This window comes from Strigops habroptila, chromosome 2 (genome assembly GCF_004027225.2).
Source record: "Strigops habroptila isolate Jane chromosome 2, bStrHab1.2.pri, whole genome shotgun sequence".
Lineage (NCBI taxonomy): Eukaryota > Metazoa > Chordata > Aves > Psittaciformes > Psittacidae > Strigops > Strigops habroptila.
Genome location: NC_044278.2, coordinates 10,282,142 through 10,303,961, shown reverse-complemented (window position 1 = coordinate 10,303,961; position 21,820 = coordinate 10,282,142). Strand labels below are relative to the sequence as shown.

The window sequence follows — 21,820 nt, the reverse complement described above, 5'->3', positions numbered from 1 at the left end:
CTAGAAAACTCCTCCTCCTCCCAAACCAGCTACGCTGGGACCAGACTGCAAATGAACATGTGAAACTCCATTACGAGCTCTACCCTTTACAGTCAGCACAGCAAACTCCAGAGCTTGTTTCAGCCAGGAAAAACATCATTCAAGTTTCAACAGGCCATAGGCAAAGTGCGTTAGCAAAACCCAGCTCAATGACTCCTGTATATTGTCAAGGGAGACAAACACCTACAGATGAATCATACCTGACTTCACTGTAGTCAGGATAAAGGCCTTGCTTGAAGAACATGCCTAGTCTGTTTTCTTTGTCAAACTGAATGGATAGTGAAAGAAAACAGTGTGTCACCTCGCTTCTGATGTCTCTTGGGAGCACTGCTTGATGTTTCTAACTGGAATTCTGAGAACCATGAAAACAGTGATCCAAGATACACAACAAATCACAGGGACATGTTTTCTCCTCTGAACTGGGTAAGGTAAAGACCCTGCCAGTGACTCTGCAAGTCACAGTCCTATTTTAAAATGGGCATGCCAGAAGTAAAATGAGTGTGGGCTGATAGATGGTGCATGTCATTGCACTGCAAGGGAATTCTATGTTTTCACATAAACCTGACTCAACTTGTCTGCAGCAGTGGTAAATTAATGTGTATGTGAATAGCAATAATTCTTTAGAAGACATATACCTCTTAATTAAGAAAAACATGGCTGAAGTTAGTTAAATAAGTAACCTGGGCGTATATGTGCATAATGGTAACTATTTATGCAGCAGACTGGTGATATTGATGTATGTAATTACATTGGATACACACAGAGCATTTGATTGCATTTGCCTAGATGTGTATTGGGTTTACAGTTTGTAAGATGAAAGAGCTAAGCAATAGATTTCGCGATTCACTGAAACTATGTCAGGAATGATATTAAAATAATAATTTAAAAGAGGCAAAATCATGCCATTAAGGTTAATAAATGATGACATTCAGATTGCCAATGCAATATAATTCTGCTCAGAGGCACACGCATTCTCTCAAATTCCTAAATTACATGACCACATACTATTTTTCCCAAATTGCAGCAGACAAACCGTTTCTTCAGATGACTCAGAGCTGTGTAGCTGTAACCTTTCTGCCAGATGTTATGAAGAGCAGCAGTGTTCCAGTTTTCACAACATTACCATCCAAAACAGGCTCGACTGGCTTGTGTTCTCCCAGGAAGCTGGGAGGGAAAAAAAGCCTTTTCCCAAGTTCTTAAGAAAAGCCACACTTTCCCATCTGGAAACACTGAGTCACTGCATAAAACAAAGCGAATAAATATTGAAAGAGAAAACATAACATTAAGTAAGTGAAATCTATCAGGAGGGAATGTAAGTAGCAAGCAAAATATCCTTGATCTACCCAGAGAAGCTGTGGCTGCCTCATCCCTGGAAGTGACCTTCACCATCAAGGCCAGGTTGGACACAGGGGCTTGGAGCAACTTGCTCTAGTGGAAGGTGTCCCTGCCCGTGGCAGGGGGTTGGAGCTGGATGAGCTTTAAGGTCCCTTCCCACCCAAACCGTTCTGTGACCCTATAATTCTGACATATACCAAGACCTTGGCAGTAATTTGCCTGTTTCCCATTTTGCCAATAAAAGGATTCAGTGGGTTTCTTGCACACCACACTTCCTGCCTCACTCGCGTGATCCAGGCTGGATCTATTGCCAATAGTTAAATTCAGAGCCTTTGGTAAACCTGGGAAAAACCTGCCTGTGCACTGGCTGAGATCTGCTTGGTCCGACCCACCGATTTCCACCTCTGCGTCCTGTACCAGGGGAATTTCACCAGAGGCTGTTCTCCTCTTTTACTCCTTGCAGCACCGAGTCTGAATGCAAGGCTCCCACAGCCTCCCAGGAAAACCTGGGACTTGGGACCACTCTGCTCCGTGCACTATTCCACACCAAGAGGCCTACTGCCTTCTGGACTCCCTTCCCCTACACCCTTGGGTGTAGCTTCAAGTGGCCATGACTGTTAAGCACAGACGATGCCTGCACAGGCGATGAACCATCTTTCATACAAAACAGAAGTCCCACGGTCTTGTTACACCCAAGGCCTTTTCCCTGTGGGCAAGGGGCTCTGACTGGAGATATCCCACCATGGGATAACTGGTGTGGGATCTCTCCATGACTTTCCTAGGTGTGTCCATCTGCACCACACACGCGGCTTCACCAGCGGTGAACCAGTGGCTGAAGAGGAACGTTTCCGAGTTTCCTCTAACAGAGTAAAACGTCCTGAGAGGCTGCGGTTTACTCCAAACCACAAAGCTGTGACCGGCGCTGTGAGAGCACCCGGCGGCACCGAGAGGCGGCAGCAGAGACCGGCGGGCGCCGCGGAGCCCGGGAGGCAGAGGGGTGTCAGCGTGCTGTGAACGGGAGACACGAGCTGCAGCTCCCTGACCCCAGGGAACGGGGCCAGCGAGGTCTGACAAACAGGCTCTGACACCCATTTCTTTGTGCAACGATTTCCACACAAGGTGGAGAAGGGATTGTTTTCAAGCAAACCATTCTCACCGCGTCTCCAACCTCCACCGAGTCTCAGTTTTACCAACTCTCTCCGGTCTGTCGTTCACCCATTCCTGCCTTTGCTCCCTACTGGCTCCAAGGCCTCCTATTTATCCTCCAAATGAAAAGCTTATTTTCACGTGTTTCCCTGCTTGTTATCCCAGCAGTCACGCTTCTCCCTCTTTACTCCATCTCTTGCTAGTGGTTATTTCTCTCCCCATCCTCTCTCTGCTCTTCCCTTGACACAGCAATTCCCAGCTGCAGACCTGAGTCAGATTTAATTTTATTCAGACTCTTGCTTTTCCAGTATGTTCCTCCTCCCCGTCAGCATTCAACCCTAAACTGCAATGCTACCCATTCTCTTGCCCCTAGTAGCCTGCTCCTCTTCTGTGGCCATTTGAATCAGGATCGAATGGTGCCTGCCAGCAGGAAGAGGCAGGGCACAAGATTCCTCTTTCAGGTCCTCAGGTGCAGAATGGTCCTGGAAAGAAAGTCCTACAAGGATTCTTTAAGAACCCTTGGGAAAGCTGCACCAACCACTTGAATTCAGTCAATAAAAATGAATTTGCAGAAGCCAACAGCAGCTATGTTCCCATATTGCCACCCTGAGCTCATGTGAACTTCAAGTTTCACACTAATACCTCCGTAATGTTATGAAAGCACAGTGGATCTTCAGGACAGTAAGTAAAGATTTTCAGTTACACCACCTCCTCCCAAGCATAGCACTGCCCTGATCATCAAAAAATAAATAACAATACTGAAAAATAGTGGTACTCATCATTATCTGAGTCTCAAACCCAGCTGCTATGTTCTGATCTAGCATTTAATCTAAACAGATGAAATATAGCAACATTTCAAGCAGCTGGAAACAAGATCTTGCAATGGAAAGTGTTAGGCAATCTCGGGAGCAGATGCTGCTTCTGAAACCCCTCTCTGACAACAGTAAGTTACAGAATGAAGTAAATCTAAATAAGTTACTCTTTGCACAAAAGGAGTGTGTCATGGGTTTGTTTCCTGAGCTCTTCCAGAACACAAAGGACCAAGACCGGAATTTTGTCCAACCCAGCAACCTCTGACTCTCTGTTTCTGCAATCTCAAGTCAGAGGTATGGACAGACTACTGGAGGTCTACCGGAGGACACCACTGGAAGGAGACTGTGGTCCAAAGCCATTTTTGCTGCTACAAATGTGGCCTCCAGAACCAGACTCCAGAAGAACTCAGTGTCAGCCAGGGGACGGAGGCCTGCTTGGGCAGGAGATGCACCGGTGCATGAGGGAAGCTAAACCCTTGTGGCAAGCCCAACAGAGTACCAGTGGCCACAGCAAAGAGTGGTGTGGTTGGTGCCACTTTACAGTCTGACCTTCAAAGCAAGGCCACAGAACCTAAGGAATCCTCCAGGCATAATCCAAGTTTTCATAGAAAGAGGATAAGAAGGGAAGGGGAAGGATGAGGGGAGGGAAAGCCAGATGTGGAGGTTTAAGGAAGGAGGAAAGCATATGGTGATATTTCCCTTGTATATCCTCCCATTTTTGGCTATCTAAAGCATGGAGACTTGCTGAGTCAGAAGCTGTATCTGTATCTTACATGTCCTCAGTGGATCTTTCGTACAGTAATGTTCTCATTTGTGGACTTTTAATAAAATGATAACAATGGTCCCCTGTCAGACAACAGCATAATGCAGCAGGATGGAGACTTTAAGAGCTTATAACCGCAGAAGTGTTGAGTCTGTGGGATAATTTAATTGTATCAAACAGGGGAGGAAGTTTGATTACGGAGTGGATTCCTTCAGTGGTGATGCTAACATGCCTCTCTCTCCAATCTGGCCCTACATTTTCATAAAGCTTCTAAAACATAAGTTTGAGATGCCCGTTCCCAGTCAAACATGGCCGAGGGAGGGACAGAGAGTCAGCATGCTCACATAGGCCTCATTTACTTAGGAAACTGGCCTAATCACCATAAATACCCAATTAAACATTGATAACAGCCTCTCATATCAACATGAGAGTCTGATATTCAGTCTGTCCTTGGACTTTGCAAAAAGTTTGGCAAACAGTGACCAGTGAGGGTGAAAAACTACAGTAACCTCTTTGTAAAGTCTGACCTGACAGAGACAGCTATCCATGAGGGTTTTTTAACTCCTACTAACCATCTTGGCCTGCCATACTTTATACATACATTACACTGCCTTCAGGGGACTTCTGAAGGTCAAGGTTAAGGCCCTTTCTTCATGCACTTCCTTACTGCACTGATTACTCTCCATTTCCATTTTCCTCACCTTCAGCGAGCCCTGGGGCCTTGTCCAAGCATTTTCTGAATATCTCCAAGGCTGAAGATTTCCAGCCTCTCTAAATATATGTTCCCATGGTGAACCACCCTTCAGTTCAATTGAAACGTCCTTCGTGGCAGCTTGAGACCACTGCTTCACTGTGGACCTCTGAAGCAACCCTGGCTCAGTTCTTCCTTAGTCCTATGTTAAGCCACACGTTTTGTTTTTCTGAGCTTTGTGAGGTTTCTGTCAAACCATTCCTTCACTCTGTTTATTCCTTGTCTAGTCTACTCTCCACACTCTCTCCCTCTTTTGCTGCACTGCCCAATGTGCAGTTAAACTGTTCTTTCAAGACTATTTCCTCTTCCTTCTCTGGATCTGTGCCTTTGCCGCTGTAAGGCAGGGAAAGGAAAACAGGTGAAAATATACGTCACCATTTAAAGTGAAACCCATGGCCACCAAGGCCTGTTCCCAGCAGGTGAGCCACACCATAACCTCATGGTCAGAGCTGCACCTGAGGCTAATGCACCAGCACAGGCTGGGAGACAAAGGGCTATGGAGCAGCACAGGATCCTGGGATCTTGGCACACCAGCCCACGATGCACTCGTGCAGCTGTGAAAGCCAAGAGCACACAGAGGGTGGCATGAATGAGAGCAGAGTCAACAGGTGGAAAGGAGAGATTATTTCCCTCTGTATGGCACAGACGAAGTTGCTTTTGATAACCCTGTGTCCATTTTGGGCTCCCCAGCACTGGGGACACACTGGAAAGAGCCCAGGGCAGGATCACTGGAGAGGTGACCAGAGCTTATACTGAGGAATCTGGATTTGTTTAGCCTGGAAAAGAAAAAGGCAAGGGGAGGGAAGGTTTTCAACCTTGTCTCCTAAGTAAACGAGGTCTATATGGGCATGTTGCCAGTCAGTCCCTCTCCCGTTCAAATTTGACCAGGAACAGGATCTAGCAGGGTGGTTATAAAGAGGATGGAAGTCAGACTTTTCCGGGACAAGAGGCAACGGCCATAATTCGCAACAGAGACCAATCAGAATACAATCCACGACTAAAAACACTTCTCTCAAAGCATAACTCAGCACTGCTCAGGTGCCTAGGGAGCCTGGGACTTCTTGCACCCAATGACAACTGTACAGCAAATTGCCTGGGGCAATACCCTGCAGCGACCTGACCCAGCTTTGAAGTCCTGCTTTTCACATAAACCTTTGCGAGTCCGTGTTCACCCCTTCAGCTCAGTTTGGCCAATACTGCCACTAGCGCGACGCAGCAACAAAATGGCAACACAAACAAGGGTAAGAGGATCACGTCCACTGTACCTGAAGCTTTTGCTGAGGAGGAGCACTCGGGGCACACTCATGGACACCTGCATGAAGGGACACCCCTAGGAGAAGCTCCTCCCACACAGGTGAGTTTTACAAGGAGGCTGGCGCTGGCAGAGCCGCCCATGCCTACCAAGAGGTGGTACCACACGTGACAGGTTATGAGGGACAGCTGCTGCTGTGAAGCTTGGCATGGGGGAGGCAGCTCCGTCTACTCGCAGACCTGTCTTCCAGGAGCCCCTGGGACAGCGGGACCCAGCAGCGTGGGGGGTTGGCAGCACGCCCTGCCCGCAGCGCCCCGAGCCGGGGCTGAGGCCCGGGCCGGGCCCAGGCCGCCTCACACGACCGTTGGCCCCGCGCCGCCCTCCCCGCGCGCTTCGTGCCCGCGAATAACCCCCACCCCTCCCTGCCCCTTACCCTCCCTGCCCGGCTCTCTCCTGTCCCGCCGCAGCCAATGGGGAGGCGGGTTCCGCCTGGCCCCGCCCCGCTCCGGCCTGACTTAGCCCCGCCCTCGGAAGTGCTTCCCCCAATCATTGGCCGGCGGGGACAGCCCCCGCGGCACCGCCCACTCGCGGGGTAACCTTTGCCTTAGTGAGCGCAGGGCCCTGCCCCGCTGCCACCCGCTGTCCAATCGGAGGCGCCGTGGGGGCGTGGCCGGCCCGGCGCAGCCAATGGGCGCGGAGGGGGCTGTGAGCGGGCGGGGGGCCGCGGTGGCTGGTGCCGCCTGCGGGTTTCGAGGCGCTACCGCCGGCGGGGCGGCCGGCGGAAGAAGATGCGGGTGGCGGGGTCCGGCTGGGGCCTGGCCCAGCTGGCCGAGCCCTGGGCTTCGTCGGAGCAGGCGCTGCGCCTCATCGTTTCCATCCTGATGGGTCAAGGGAGGGCAGAGGGCGCGGCGGTCGGCGGTGACGGGTCTGGCGCCCCGCCCGCCCGTCGGCCGGGCCACCCGCCGCCTCACCGCCGCGCCGTGCCGCGCTGCGCGGGGCTGGGGCGGGCCGAGCAGCGGGCCTTGCCAGCGCGAAGCCCAGCTGTGTCAGCGCCGTCGTGCCAGGCCACGTGTGCGCGGAGCCCCCCCGGAGCCCGCCCCGGCGGGGGGTGCGTGCGCCCCGGTTGCTGCCGCGGCGCGGCAGGGAGTCCGGGACGTGCCTGGCAGCAGCTGTCACTGGGAACATCTCCTGCTCTCCCGGCAGGGAGGGGAAGCGGAGCGGGGCGGGCGAGCCGGTGGGTTTCCCCGCAGGAAGTCGGGGTGCGGGCCTGGCGGGCCGCCTGCGAAAGGGGTCCGCATCGGGGGGGAGCCTGGCTTGGAGACCTGCGCAGCCCGTCGCCGTGGTGCTGGCTGTCGGCGTGCTGCAGAACGAGTCCGGTTTGGGTCTGTGTCGTGAGCGGTGCTTTGGGCACAAGAACTTGGTTTGCAATTGCTCCGATGTTGTTGAGTGAGTGACAGGTGCTTCGTGTGCATCACATTCCCCATGAGCATGTGTCTGGAGAGGGGTGCGCGCTCCGCAACGCCTCTGAGCTGTTGCCCTGTCTGAGTGCAGGGAGGTCTCTGCCAAGAGGCATTAGTAGTGTCTGCAGGAGCTGTGCAGGAGTGGCATGTCATCATCATGTCATCATCATGTCATCACAGGGACTGCCAGGTAGGGTGAGCAAATCCTGCCAGCTCAGTGGCCAGGAGAACTGGGATGTTGTGCTGCACTCCACCTGCAATGTAAAGTGTGTTGCAAAACACATGCTGCTTTTACTTATCTAAGTGTGAGATAGTTCAGTCACATGTAAAATGCTTAAGGCAGGGCTAGAGTTACAATGTGGGCTAACAGCTGAGGGCAGGTTATAGCTCCCAAAACATTAACTGAAGTGTATATATACGTGCTATCTACGTCCATCTCTGCAGATGCCCAATGAAACTTTGGCTTTTGGAAGATTTTGGTGGGGTAGTCACCAGCAGAAAGGAAATACAAGCTTTCCTCTGAACCTAAGTGTATATTTGAAGTGGTGTGGCTGGTACTGTGTGATCTGTCAAAATCAAGTTGCTTTGGCTAACTAGAAGTATAATGTCTAAAAAGAGATGTAAGAATAGTTGTGTCACTTCAAAACTGTGGTCTGAACCAGGCTTATTTCTGCCTGGTTTAATCTACGATGTGTAAGATCAAACTGAACCAAACCATTCTTCACGTCAAGGGTATAGGGGACTGAACTGACTATCATTTTGAACTTAACAGAGAAATTAGTTAACCAAATCAGTTAAACCAAACTTCTTCTATAAAGAACATATGAAGTAGTAGGGAACATATACAGGACACACACATCAATCAGCATAAATTAATCTAGGAGCTCTCCACAGCTGAAGGAGAAGAGTCCTGCTTTCCTTTCTCCTGTGTCTGTCTCTACTTTAATTGCAATCTCATTGAATTTACTTGCCTGGCAGTAACCTAAACCAGAAAAAGCTGATAGTTTACTGCCAGGTTAGTCAACTGAACCAGTCAAGGGAGTAGTCTAACAAGTATTGATGCAAAAAGGTGTTAGGAAGCAGACACCTACAGTAGAGTGATTCTTTTGCACCTTCAACATACTCCCAAAGTTCCTTCTTGCTTCTTCCTAACAGTAGGCTAGAAACATTGTAAGCTGTTTCCTGTTTGGTGTATTATGGGTGAGCAAAAGCACTTCTTTGAAATGAATAGCAGGTAATTGTCATCTTAATGATAAGAAGAGATGCCCAATGCAGTCAGTAGATTCTTTTAAGTGTGAGATTCGTGTGTGTTGTTACAAATGTTCCATGTACAGTGTTGACACTAAGCCGCTGAGATGGCAGTGTCTCCCTTCCTGAGGTAGGCCACTATCTATTTTGCATAAAGTCTTAATGGATCTTTCTAGTTTGTATTGAAAGTTTGGGGATCAGGGACTGGGAAAGGACTCGCACCTCTTTCCCCTGCATACCTGAAAAGCATACCAACCAGGAGGCTGGAGCTACACGCTTCCCTGTCCTTTCTCCATAACCCAGTATCTCTTAATTACATGCAGTTGAAAGCATAACTTCAGATGGCAGGCTAAAGGCACGCAAAACTGCCTCTCCTGTACTTTGGCAATCATGCAGATCATGTAGATTGAACCACTGAGACAGAGGGGATTGACTCCAGCTTTTCTGCTTAATGGATGGGTAGTAAAGCATTATACTATTCCATTAAAAGGAAGGGCCAAGTGCCACTCCAGAGCAATGTGAGAGTGAGACGAGTTGCTTAATCCAGTGCCAGCAAAGAAATGTTCATTTAATTGCAGCTTAGTTTACAATTCTTGAAAGCCTTCAGCCTGTTGATAATGCACCTAGTGCAGATGACCACTTGGTAGGACAGCATAAGATATAAATGAAAGGCATTTCTAAAAGCTGGAAATGGCATTAGGTATGGCTTTTCCTTCACTTCCTCCATTTCAGGTGCTTGCATAGATTCAGGGAGAAAATCATTCCTGTTGGCTGCAGTTAATACTGCTGAATTCTTTCAGAACAAGACCATGAGGATGAAGCACGGTACTCTGTTCCAAAGATGGATTTAAAAGTTGTTGCTTATTTCTCCCTCTGTGATGCATTTTACCGTCTCCACTGTGCAGTTTGACTGCAACAACTGTTTCTAGGGTTTCACTGTTCAGGAGATCACCAGAAACTGGTAAAAATAGCCTTCTGAGAAAGAGGCAGCAACGCAAAGGACTTTGCAACTTCTTACGTTGATTCCCAGAGAAAGCTAAATTGATGTTGAAAAAATAGTCTGAATGGACTTGATTCAGCATAAGTGTTCACTTAGTCATGATTTGAAATAACCAAAAGAGGTAACTGAACGCTGTTAACATTCTGCCACTACTGAAAAACAAAAACAAATACGGGGAGAAGGAGATAGCATGAAGGAAGAGCAACCAAGAACAAAAACTGGAGTAGTCCTAAAGGGCACCGTGTTTTCTCAGGGAACAAGTGAAGATTCTAACAGCACATTGCTGAGCAAAATATGGGCATTTTAGTCACAGCTTTGTATTTAAATCGGACACCTTTTATACATCCTGCAGTTCTGAAGTAAAGAATCCAATTTGAATAGAGTCCATTACTCAGATTATATGAGATTAAAAATTTACTTCAAACTTCTTGTATGTGAAAATTTGCATAAACAACCTTTGAATAAATGAGGCTGCAATTTGGCAATATTATCAGCAGCAGGAATACTTGAATTTAAATTGTCATTTAAGAAAACGTGGTGTGTCTAGTACACTAACATCTGCTGATCCTATGAAAATGTCTTGTGAGAGACGTATTCTACCTTGCATTCTTCAGTAAGCCAGGGTCCAGTGTTCCCCCAGGAGAAACTGTCTTTAGGTCAGCATGGAAGGCACCAGCTCTGTACCTGCAGAGTTACTTTCCAGTTGCTGGAATAAGTGATCTGAACCAACGCTGTCCTAGTTTCTTGGCAGAGGAGAGGAGGGAGCCCCTCCAAATGGTGCAAAGGAGAGAAGAAGGTTTCTATGCTGCTCGTCTTCTCCTGCTCAAACTGTAAGCCAGGATACAGGAGGCCTCATGGCACTCATACACTCATGTGTATTTAAGACTTTAGGTTGATCTTATTTCTTGCATGGCTGTATAGTCCCAAAGAATTAAAGTTATTTATCTGGCCATTCTATTACACAGTGGCATGCAAGCTATCTGGCATGTTCTGCTCCATAATATGGAGGGGGGCCAACATACTGTTCACAGTCCTGAGCCAGAACTGCCCCTGCTGATCTGCCCAAGCTCTGCCAGGAAAAGCACTGGTGAAGTGTTCCCTCATCTACACACATAGCAGTGACCAGCAGAAAGTAAGGCATTCACACTGAACAGGTGCCAGAAACCAGCTGCTTTGCTTGCAGGTGGTGTTATCTCCCCCTCTTCTGCACCTCTTCTGCCTCTCACCATTTATTTCTTTTTATTTTGTACATCCTTTGCTTATTCCTGGTCTTTGCATCCTGAAGATTTTCAGGCTCAGTGAAGTTCTCCCTGTGGTTACCTATAGCTGATGACTTAGCCCAAATCAAGTCCCCAGCTACTCAGCCAAGCAAGAACCTTACTGAAGGGGAGGCAAGCAACTGGTTTTAATGGGTAAGAGATGTCCCATCTTAAGATGTGCTTAAACCAGCCAAACCACAAAGCACTCATGTGCTGCCTTGTTTAAACTCTTACCTTCAAATACCGCTTAAATAAATAGAGATCTGTGTAATGCTACACACTGACTGTGTCTACATTAGCAAGTAAAATGGTACAATAGGAGCAGATCTGTAGAGCAGACTCGTTTGCGTGCTGTACCTGGTGGGTTTGGGGCATTTACTTTGGATTTGCTTCAGTCTGGTCATATGGACTAAGCACCCACTGCAGTGCATTTTCAGTTCAGTTTTGTTTGAAGAGAGTCTAGTTCACGTGCTTTGAGACAGTTCTGCTATGCAAACTGAAGCACTATAAGTGGACTTTAAAAGTGCACTCCTGAGCTGAATTAAAATACTCATGTATATGCACCCGGTGTTAAACAAGGTGTGGGAGTTTTGTAGTGTTATAGACAGAAAAAGAGAATACTTTTGAAGTCAAAATATTAGGTAAAGGCTTATACTTTAACATGTCTTTTTCCCGTTGTCTCTTTCCTTTTAGTTCTAGCATTCTTACAGGAAAGCGGGCACAATCGATCTGCTAGATGTTAACAAAGGTGGAGTTAACTGATCAGCAAAAGGGAGAAGAGGAAAAATAGTCTGATCTGCTCTCTTGAAGATGAAACAGAGCTAACACATATAAAAGGGAAAATAAAGGGAGCCGAGATGAAAAGAATGGTGTTCTTACTTGCAGCTTTATCTCCGGAAAAAGACAGGCATCTTAATCACCCATTCCAGAAGATGCAAACTTGACAGCGCTATTTTTCCTTGGAATTAGAACTTTCCTCCTGCTTAATCCAGCCTCTTGATCATTTACTTCTTTTGCTCAAGTAGATTGTTGTATGTGTGGACAACCTGGGCATTGTGCAGTGGCCCATTCCTCTCCCAAATGCCTGTGGCCAAGAAGCTGACCTCATCCTTTGCTTCTAGGGCCAGGGTTCTCTTAACCAGAGATCATCCTCTTCTTCCTGTGAAGTTAAAAAAGAAGTAGGGATTTATCAGCAGCAGCATCTCCCGACTAATTTGTCTCTTTCATATCAATTGATAATTCCCTTCTACAGAAAGTATAACCAGAGGCAGGAACCAAGTCTGCATGCAGACTGCTTTTCAACTCCATAGTGCATAGAGAAGGAGAATTACTTTGGATCAGGGGGTCACCTTCTGTTTTCTCCAGAGAGCTGGTTTCCTGCCTCGGTCCACTCTGCCTGAGGGAGCTGTGAAAGAGGAGTTGGGCAGACTGGGAGCTGCTGGGAAGGGTCCTTCTAGGAGCAGGGAGCTTTAGTCCTGTTGCTTCTGAATGGCAAAAGCAAAGCAGAATGGCATCCTGCTGCTGACATACCCAAATGTGACAGCAAGCTTGGCAGGAGGCAGCGAGAACTACTCTCCTGCTTTTGCTGTGCTAACCCGGGCTGCTTCAAGAACACTTGAAGTTGTTCTTCAAGTTGGGCAGGAGCATGGCCGTTGTTATCGGTAGGACCACCTCCTTATCTAATAAACAATTTATGAGTGTTCAAAAGGGCACAGGCCACGGCAGAATAGCCACTGATACTCAGCATCCACTGCCATTTGGGGTTAAAGTTTAGATCTGCAAATGGCTCAGTTGTAGAAGTGAGAAAACTATGTTGTGTGCAGCAAACCTGGAACTAAATTGCAGTCCAGAGTACTAGCAAGTTGCTCTGTATCGCAGAAGAATTTAGGCTGATGATGTGACTTTGGAACTGGAAGAGCACCCATGTAGTGGGTAGCATTCTCAAAACATAGCTGCTCTGCATATTAGTAGCTGTCTTATTTGCAGGGACTCATAATTCTTTTTCCTTCAGAGAAGCATTACCCAAGCCACGATATGATCTGCTGTGTAGAGCTGAAAAGGAGTACACCTGACAAGTGAGACAGGTCTTTGAAAGAGTAGGAATGTTAGCTGGGGATGCAAGAAAATAAATCAGATGCCTGGCTTTTAGAAATCTGAGGTATGAAATAGTATTCAGTGATAATTTAATTCTGTCTACAGAAATAGCTAGAGCCAAAACCCAGTGAAAATGGAATATTTTGTTGGCTTGTACTGATCTTTGAGAGTGGGAAACCCTCGAAAAATGTGATTTTAAAACCATATGTGTAGACGAACAGCAATAAATTGTGCTTTGCCTGTATATCTGATCTGCTCTTTCCCCGCCTTGTTCGACAGGGGAAACGTTGTTCCACAATAAACCTCAGTATTTTAACTTTGGATCTAGACTGATGGTAACGCTTTGTATTCTTTTTACCACTTTCACAAAGCCAGTTGTTAATACAGTTAATAGCAGGAAGGAAAAGGGACAGTTTGGGTACAGCATTTTGTAGGACAATGTGGAGCCGCTGTTGCAGAAGGGAAGAGCAAGCTGGATGAGCAGGAGCAAGGTTGCCAGGCTCTGCAGGCGAGGGGCCATGGTATGTGGGGCTGGCGGGCTGCTGAGACCAAGAAAGCAGCCTGTGGCGTGGAAACCAGTGCGGGACACAAAAGCAGGAAGGAACAGGAACAAGGAGGCAGGGAAGACCAAAAGAGGGGTAGCAAGAGGCTGGGGAAATGGGAGCAGCAGCTCAGTTTCAAGAAGCAGCAGGTACACATCTGGGCTGAGCAGAGCGTGCTGCCACCCTGGATCTGCAAGGGAGCCCAAACATCCCAAAATCTGGAACTCCCTCCCAAGGCATCTTGGAGGGAGGGAGAGGATCTTAAAATGGCTCCAGTCACACCTCAGCGTGTTAGCGCTGCCTGACTGCAAGACACGTATTTTACATAATGTGACAGAGTTTCTCGTTTCCTGTCACAGTAGTGACTAGATTTGGCCTTGCTTGTTGGAAACCTTCCATCCATCAAACACTTCTCGGCAAAATGGGCATTTCATCACCTCTTATTACTGCTCCATATAAAACATGACTACCTACTGCTACTATTGCTCCATTAGTGTAAGTAGCAGAGATCTATCCACTGCTACGGATTTCCCCTAGGCTGATAAGTAGCATGGATGCCAGTGTTGTGGTATAGGATTAATTTCTTTTTTGGTTGGCTTTTTTGTTGGTAGAAGAGATTTTTTTGTTGTTGTTTTATTCTTAATCAGGATGAAAGCAACAAGCTTGCAAAGTAAAGCAGTAGTAAGTTACAAAATGCCAGAACTGAAATGGATTCTGCTATCCCAATTCAGCTCATGGTGTACGTGCCTTTAGAAGCACTAATTGCCTGAACAGACTTCACACACTCATGAGATAGACAGTGTTTCCTGTGTCAATATCATGGAATGGTTTGGGTTGGAAGGGACCTTAAAGGTCATCCAGTTCCAACCCCCTGCCACGGGCAGGGACACCTTCCACTAGAGCAGGTTGCTCCAAGCCCCTGTGTCCAACCTGGCCTTGAACACTGCCAGGGATGGGGCAGCCACAGCTTCTCTGGGCACCCTGTGCCAGCGCCTCAGCACCCTCACAGGAAGAACTTCTGCCTCAGAGCTCATCTCAATCTCCCCTGTGGCAGGTTAAAGCCATTCTCCTTGTCCTGTCCCTACAGGCCCTTGTCCAAAGCCTCTCTCCAGGTTTCTTGTAGCCCCTTTAGGCACTGGAGCTGCTCTAAGGTCTCCCCTTAAGGAGCTTTCTCTTCTCCAGGCTGAACCAGCCCAGCTCTCTCAGCCTGTCTCCAGAGCAGAGGTGTGTTAAAACATAATATAATTATTGTCTCATATGTAGCAATGTTTAATGCATGTTCTGTGAACCTCACCTAGACGACAGAATTGAATTGACTCATGGGTTTCTGTATGGCACTTCTCCCTGTACTATTGGAGTGCTTCACAAATGTTTGCTTCTCACTAGAGCCACAGATGAATAATCTGGAGGCATTCCTAAAATACACCAGGAGCTAACTAGCAGAAAATGCAAGGAAAAAGCTCCTTCTACTAATCTTAGCAGCTCTGTATGCAATGCTTCTGACTTTGATATTGTTAAAAAACACTACATCCCTGGGCCCAGTGAATGTTAGTTACAGCTTTGTGCGCCCAGGAGGTCACAAATCAGATGCAAATCTGAAGCTGGAGAGCTAGAAAAGAAAGGGTACTGCTGGAGGTCACTTGAGGAGCTCTGGTCAGCATCATGTAAGAGCTCATTGAGGCGAGAGCGGGGATTGAATTTTTAGGGTAATGTAATGGTATCAACCATAAAATATCATCCCTCCCCCCTTTTTTTTAATCTAGCTTCTTGCCACATTCACTGTATTTGTCACTGAATTTGGAAGTGAATCAGAGACTGAAGTGTCTGATTCATGTATTTCAGCATTACCCATCTCATGTATTGAATGAGGCCAGAAACTGTAATCCTGGAATTTCTTGCACTTCAATGTCAACTTTGACATAATTATGTTCCTGTTGAAGTATTTTTGTCTCTATAATATACACAGGATATGGCATCTCATCTCCCAGGATGGAAATACAAGATCAGGAATGTACACCATGACCTGTGTTGATAATGTATGAACATAAAGTACATGTTCTTAGGAACATGTTGAAGAAAGCTGTTATCTGGACCATCACAAATACTTGTCTATGCTCATTTACAACATCTTTTTTGTTTTCTCCTCAGGATATCCTTTTGCCTTCTTCCAGCGCTATTTCCTTTTCCAGAAGGAGACCTACCTCATCCATCTCTACAATGTGTTCACAGGACTCTCAATTGCTTACTTCAATTTTGGTAAGATGAGTTCAGAAAGAGAAAGCTGCCTGGCCCAGGGTGTGCTGCAGTTTGGGAACACCTGTAGTGTCGTTTCTACTTCATCTCTCTCTCTTCCCACAGGGATGCAGTTCTTTCATTCCCTGCTGTGTGTCCTAATCCAGTTCCTCATACTGAGACTAATGGGCCGCACAGTCACTGCCGTCTTCACCACGTTCTTCTTTCAGATGGTAAAACTCTCTTTCTTACTGCATCAGTTTGTAGAAAGGAGCCCTCTGTTCAGTTTTGCACTTCCCAGTAGCAACTGTGGGTGGAAAAGTGGGGACAGATCAAAACCAGCTGGGGGAATTAGTATGACTAACCCAAACAATGGTCTCTTTCAGATATACCTTATGGCTGGATATTATTTCACAGCCACAGACCATTACGATATCAAGTGGACAATGCCACATTGTGTCTTGACGCTCAAGTTGATTGGTGAGTGACACCTCCTTCCTATCTCTTGCACTCTGCAAGCTATGCCTCAGGGAAGGGAGGACTGCTTGTTCAGCTCATCCCAGGCCTTCAAATAATTGTTTCTCACCTCTAGGTCTGGCTATCGATTACTATGATGGAGGAAAAGATCCGGTAAGACACCATTTCTCCTTCATTCCTCCTCTCTTCCTCCGTGTCATCCCAGTGAGCTAGAGGTCAGATAATCAAGTTCAAAGGATGCAAGTTAGCAAGCTACGTGCATTGTTTGGTAAAAGCCATAGCTGAGAGGGGAGCCTCTGTGAGTGTCTGAGGGCACTGAATTCTGGAGTGGAAAGAAATAATTTGGAACAGAGACAGTAGTGATTAGAAAGGGACAAAAGTTGTTTCAATCATGTCAGAATATTCTGCCCCCTTCCAAATACCCCAACCATCTCCTTCCCCCAAAACTGCTGCTTTAGATTCCCAATCCCCAATGCTCTGTGTCTTGTGGGTAGTGTACTTGCAGACCATCAGCACTGGATCTCAGTTCCCATCTTCCTTTCCTTTGTTTAGTCTTACTTTATCCTTGTGAATGGTTGCGCTTTACCATTTGTTAGGGCCCTGTTTTTAGAGCCAATGAAACAGTGAGAGAAGAAGCACAATGTGTTAGAGAGAGCAGAACACTTACTACAGTCTCTTAATCCTGCTTCAAGTATCTGCATTCCCCGTCTCCTGTTGGGGCCTGACCGAGATTTTAGCATCCATGGAATCGCTGCTGACTGCAAGAAAACAAGGTTGAGCTGAAATTTCCTAAATTGAAGTTTCAAATATTTAAATACAATTAATTCTTGCATCAAGAAGTAGGAATTGTAGGACAATAAGGTCTTGGGAGAGTACATGAGATTGCAGTCAGGGACTGGAATAGGTCAGATGATAGAGTACTTTTACAATGCCTAGCATGCTGGCAGGGATGCATGTCAATAGATCCCTTCCATGTTTTGAGCTTATTTAGGAATAGAGATCTGTGCAACTGCTGTCAACCATTGGATCTCGTTGCTTTCTAGAGGGGGTGGGGATAGAGAGGGCTGGGGACAGGGATGGTCGTGAAGTACAAAGTGGAAAGTTCTATATATATGGAGGGCAAGAACTGAGACCATTGAGGAGGTAGGCTGAGAACATAACATCCAAAGTTAGTATGAGATCCTCTAGGATGATGTTAATGCCACTCCCTTTGGTGCAGGAGTTCCTGACCCCTGAGCAGCGGCAATTTGCTGTCCGGGGAGTTCCTACCTTGCTGGAGGTCTCGGGATTCTCCTATTTCTATGGTGCCTTCATGGTGGGGCCTCAGTTCTCCATGACAGACTATCAGAAACTGGCAAGGGGTGAGATGACTGACGTTCCAGGCCAGAGACCCAATAGGTAATAAAAAGCCACTTAGCTCCTCACTTTCCTAAGATCCCAGAATGCTGAATCTTCCACATGTTCCCTGCAGCAGAGTGTCTTCTTACCTGGACACTAAAGTACTGTGATCAAAAGTGAGTTCTAAGACAAGGCAGTCTTCCAAACGTTGCTCGTAACAATCTGGTTCGTGTCCTTGCATTGTTCCAGGACATGAACATCAAACCACCATTTGACATCTCTAGTACAGACTCAGTCCCAACCTGCTAAACATCCCAACTTCCAAACGAAGTCATCCTCTGCAGTGGAACATGGTGACTCCCTTATCGCTATCTCCCCTAACTCCTCTTCTCCACTTGTGTTCTTCAAATTATGAGTATGATGGTCACTTTCCATGGCTTTTTTTTTTGACTTTCCTATTTTTCTTTCTCAGTTTTGTGCCCGCTCTGAAGCGCCTGAGTTTGGGTCTCTTCTTTCTGGTAATATATACCTTTTCAAGCCAGTACATCTCTGACGAATACCTCACCTCAGATGATTATATGGTATGTATTCATTTGGCAGTACTGGGGTGCAGAAGAATTCCGCTTCTCTGGAATCTGTAGATTCAGTGGGCACTGAATCTACAAGAGTGGGGAGAGGTTCTTAGTTTTGCTTCAATTTAAGAATAAGTCAAGTCATCAACTAGTGATAAGCCTTTCCACAACTGATTTGGCTTTACTGCCTGTCCTCTGATTGCCATTTAATGCCCAACAGGAATGTGTGAAGCTGAACTGAAAACAAATCTTTGCTGTTACTGTTGTTTTTGAAACCTAACTTACGTATTTTGTGACCTTTTAATGACCTGCAACTTAACTTTTACATGCAAAGAACTTCAGTAGAGTAACTTGCAAGGCTTACCAGAGTCTTTGAGGTTCTTAGAAAACTCTACACAAGTCATTCCTACCTGCAGATTATCAGCGTTTCTGTGTCAGTCTGAATAAATGAAGGTATAAATTCTGCAGTGACTATGGTAAGCCTAGAATCTTCCCAAAGTACCTATTTCAGTACAGCCCAGTATTACCACAGGAAAGAGAATGATGAGTGAACTTGCCTAAGCCAACAGCCTGGCAGCCCAGGTCATAGAGCAGTCTCAACACATACACCAAATTAAAACGAAGAGAGTGAAGAGATCTCATCTACTCTGTCTCATTATTGCCATTCAACTCTATTTTTCATTTTAATTCTGTTTCACTCTCACCTCTGCAGGAGAAGCCTTTCTGGTTCCGATGTGCTTACATGTTGATCTGGGGCAAAATTATACTCTACAAATACGTAACTTGCTGGCTTGTGACGGTGAGTCTAGATGTTGTTCCAGAGACAAAAGACAAATGAACAAAGGTCACACTTTTGCAGCTACTTAGTATGCTCTTGGACTTAGCCCTAAATGGAAATAATCCCAGTATCTGGAGATCAACGCAGGTCAGTTTAGCTTGCTTGAAGTTAGCAAAGACTAAAAAGCAGGCAGTTTTTCAACCATTTGTTCCATCTGCAGTGGTGCTCTCCACTCACCACAGTGAGAGTCGGAGCCTGCCCAGCTCTGCCTTTCAAACCAAACAAAAAAGGAGGGGGAGCAATGTTTTCCTTTCTTTTTAATCTTTTTCCATAGGAAGGTGTCTGCATCCTTGTTGGTCTGGGATACAATGGGAAAGACCAGAATGGAAAGCCTTTGTGGAATGCCTGTGCCAACATGAAGGTCTGGCTGTATGAGACAACACCCTTGTTCACAGGCACCATTGCTTCTTTCAACATCAACACCAATGCTTGGGTGGCCCGGTGAGCAGGACAGAATTCCCAGGCTGTTTTGGTAACATCTATGTCAACAGAACCAGGATCCTAGGCTGAGAGGGAGCATTAGGGGAAGAATCTGCCAGTTTTCCTTTCTTACGCTCTTTCTTCCATGTTTTGCTGCTGTGCCATTTGGAACAGGTTACTGGGTTAGACCTTTTCATTCAATCTAAAAGGGCAGTTCATTAATACAGGCAAGCAGTTGATTGCAGCAGGAGGGCAGAATGACTACAGCGAGCCCCTGGGCCTGCCTGCTCAAACTGCCATAGAGCTGCTCTACCAGCTGGATCCTGCATCCTGCTTTGTGATGCTCCCTTAGGCAATGACTCGACCGGGTTTTGTTTCAGCACTTGCTGGGACACACAGCTGAAGTGTAAAATCTCATTGCTGGGTGCTGAACCACTTCTCCCCAGGAGCTGGGATTTCTTTAAGGCAAGGGCTGCTGCACATTTTGCCCTGATAAGAAGAAGCTGTCTTGCTCTTTCTGTCACCACAGGGTGTGCAAAGGTGTAAAATCCCCTGGGTCCTCTATCCCTGACATGGGGAGGGGAGGACAGACAAGAAACTAGAAGCACTTTGTTTCTTTTCCGCTCCAGCTACATCTTCAAGCGTCTGAAGTTCCTGGGTAACAAACTGCTGTCACAGGCACTGACCCTGTTCTTCCTGGCCATTTGGCACGGGCTGCACTCTGGCTACCTGGTGTGCTTCCAGATGGAGCTGCTGATAGTCATCGTTGAAAGACAGGTGGGCTTTGTCTGACTGACCAGGATGGGGTGGCCTGCATGAGCCCTTCCCTGGGAGCCGGGAACTGCCACGCCGAAGGCTTCACTTGGAGTAAATATGAAAAATGGCTGTTCGCTTTGGGATTGGTTTTCAAGCAAGAGACAGTTCTGGTCTCTACAGAGAGTTCAGCAGGTGGCTTCAACATTGGTTGCAGAAGCTCACAGGAAGAAAAGGGGAGAACTTGACATACGAGTAAAGGGCAGCTGAAGTGCTTGGCAACTGGAAAGGTTGGAGGACACGAGCTGAATGCCTCTGCTAAATGTCCCAGTACTGACAGAACAATATTTAAACTGTTTTTGGGGGGGTTTTGAGCAGTATGACATACATAGCTACTCACTTAAATCCATTTTACACAGCTGGATAGATAACTCTGGCCCCAGAGCATGCATATATAGCCACAGGACATCCAACTGACAAGAATTTTGTTGCTTTTCTTTAAATTAGATCATAAAGCTTATTCGGGACAGTCCTACCCTCACCACTTTGACCTCCATCACGGTCTTGCGGCCCATCTTCTACGTGCTGCAGCAAGCTAACCACTGGCTGTTTCTGGGTTACTCTCTGGTGGCATTTTGCCTTTTCACCTGGGACAAATGGATGAAGGTATTTAGTAGGCACAAACAGACAACATGTGCAACCAACCCTTTTCCCTCCAACCCGTCTCAGATGTTCTTGGCTCAAAGCTGCTTGCTGCTCCTTAACCTTGCCTTTCTCTTGCTAGGTGTACAGGTCTATTTATTTCTTCGGCCACGTGTCGCTCTTCATCTTATTACTGGTGTTGCCTTACATTCGCAGACTACTGGTGCCACGAAAAGAAAAGCTAAAAAAAGCAGAATAACAGCCAAAAGGTAAGGCTGTCCTAGGCAGAGAGGTGCCCACGCTTGGACTGCGAGATGAAGTAGGGCAGCGATGTTACAGGCCAATGTGAAAGGCAAAGCTGAAAACCAAGCAACCCAAATCCAGCACTTTTTCTCTTTTGCAGATTGTACCACCTGTGCATTTGTAGGAGTTCTTGAACACTCCGGAAGCAAAGCATCACCTGCCAAGTTTGCTGTGTTGAAGTACGGCTTTTTTTCAACGCGAGGAGGGGGAAAGAGAAAGCACAGGGTCAGAGACCCAAAAGGAGGGGAACGGAGTCAGCCTCCTTCCGCATCCTCCACCTTCTGTATGTTGCCTTATCTCTCTGCCGCCCTCCGATGGACACTCGTGTCTCTCTGCTGATACCCGATGATTGTAAAACACTCAAGGCAGGCACTGTATTGGATTGGAGCCACCTTCTGACTTTTCTACGTTTGTCATCCAAGATAAAAATTGCTCCTGGTCTTTTTCATACGGGCTTCAGCTCCTTTCCTGTTGGGTGCCTCGGTGGGGGAATGTGGACTGTCACACACCACTGACTACGGGGATTCTACAGGACTGAGCAACA

The 21,820-nt window shown here is 46.9% G+C and overlaps 1 protein-coding gene and 2 long non-coding RNA genes across 3 annotated transcripts; 2 read left to right on the top strand and 1 right to left on the bottom strand.

Moving 5' to 3' along the window:
* Positions 1–6,786: 6,786 nt before the first annotated feature.
* Positions 6,787–21,724, top strand: LPCAT3 (lysophosphatidylcholine acyltransferase 3). The gene is made up of 13 exons (XM_030471585.1): positions 6,787–6,983; positions 15,850–15,957; positions 16,060–16,166; positions 16,320–16,413; positions 16,526–16,563; positions 17,630–17,808; positions 18,221–18,329; positions 19,033–19,119; positions 19,433–19,599; positions 20,208–20,355; positions 20,839–20,997; positions 21,116–21,242; positions 21,377–21,724. The coding sequence occupies exons 1-12, from the start codon at positions 6,887–6,889 to the stop codon at positions 21,230–21,232; spliced, it is 1,410 nt and encodes a 469-aa protein (XP_030327445.1). The 5' UTR covers positions 6,787–6,886; the 3' UTR covers positions 21,233–21,242; positions 21,377–21,724.
* On the top strand, positions 10,579–13,480 carry LOC115601502. Its single transcript, XR_003989368.1, has 2 exons — positions 10,579–11,218; positions 11,759–13,480. It is a non-coding gene; the product is annotated as an uncharacterized LOC115601502 (long non-coding RNA).
* LOC115601501 lies at positions 14,953–17,696 on the bottom strand. The gene is made up of 2 exons (XR_003989367.1): positions 16,520–17,696; positions 14,953–16,240 (listed from the first exon to the last, which is right to left on the bottom strand). It is a non-coding gene; the product is annotated as an uncharacterized LOC115601501 (long non-coding RNA).
* Positions 21,725–21,820: the final 96 nt, after the last annotated feature.

Bases quoted from the DNA above. Each gene is read 5' to 3' on its own strand.
- LPCAT3 (XM_030471585.1), top strand. From the start codon at position 6,887: ATGCGGGTGGCGGGGTCCGGCTGGGGCCTGGCCCAGCTGGCCGAGCCC. The intron at 16,414-16,525 runs GTGAGTGACACC...TCTCACCTCTAG, and splicing joins CTTGACGCTCAAGTTGATTG to GTCTGGCTATCGATTACTAT. The intron at 20,998-21,115 runs GTATTTAGTAGG...TTCTCTTGCTAG, and splicing joins CCTGGGACAAATGGATGAAG to GTGTACAGGTCTATTTATTT.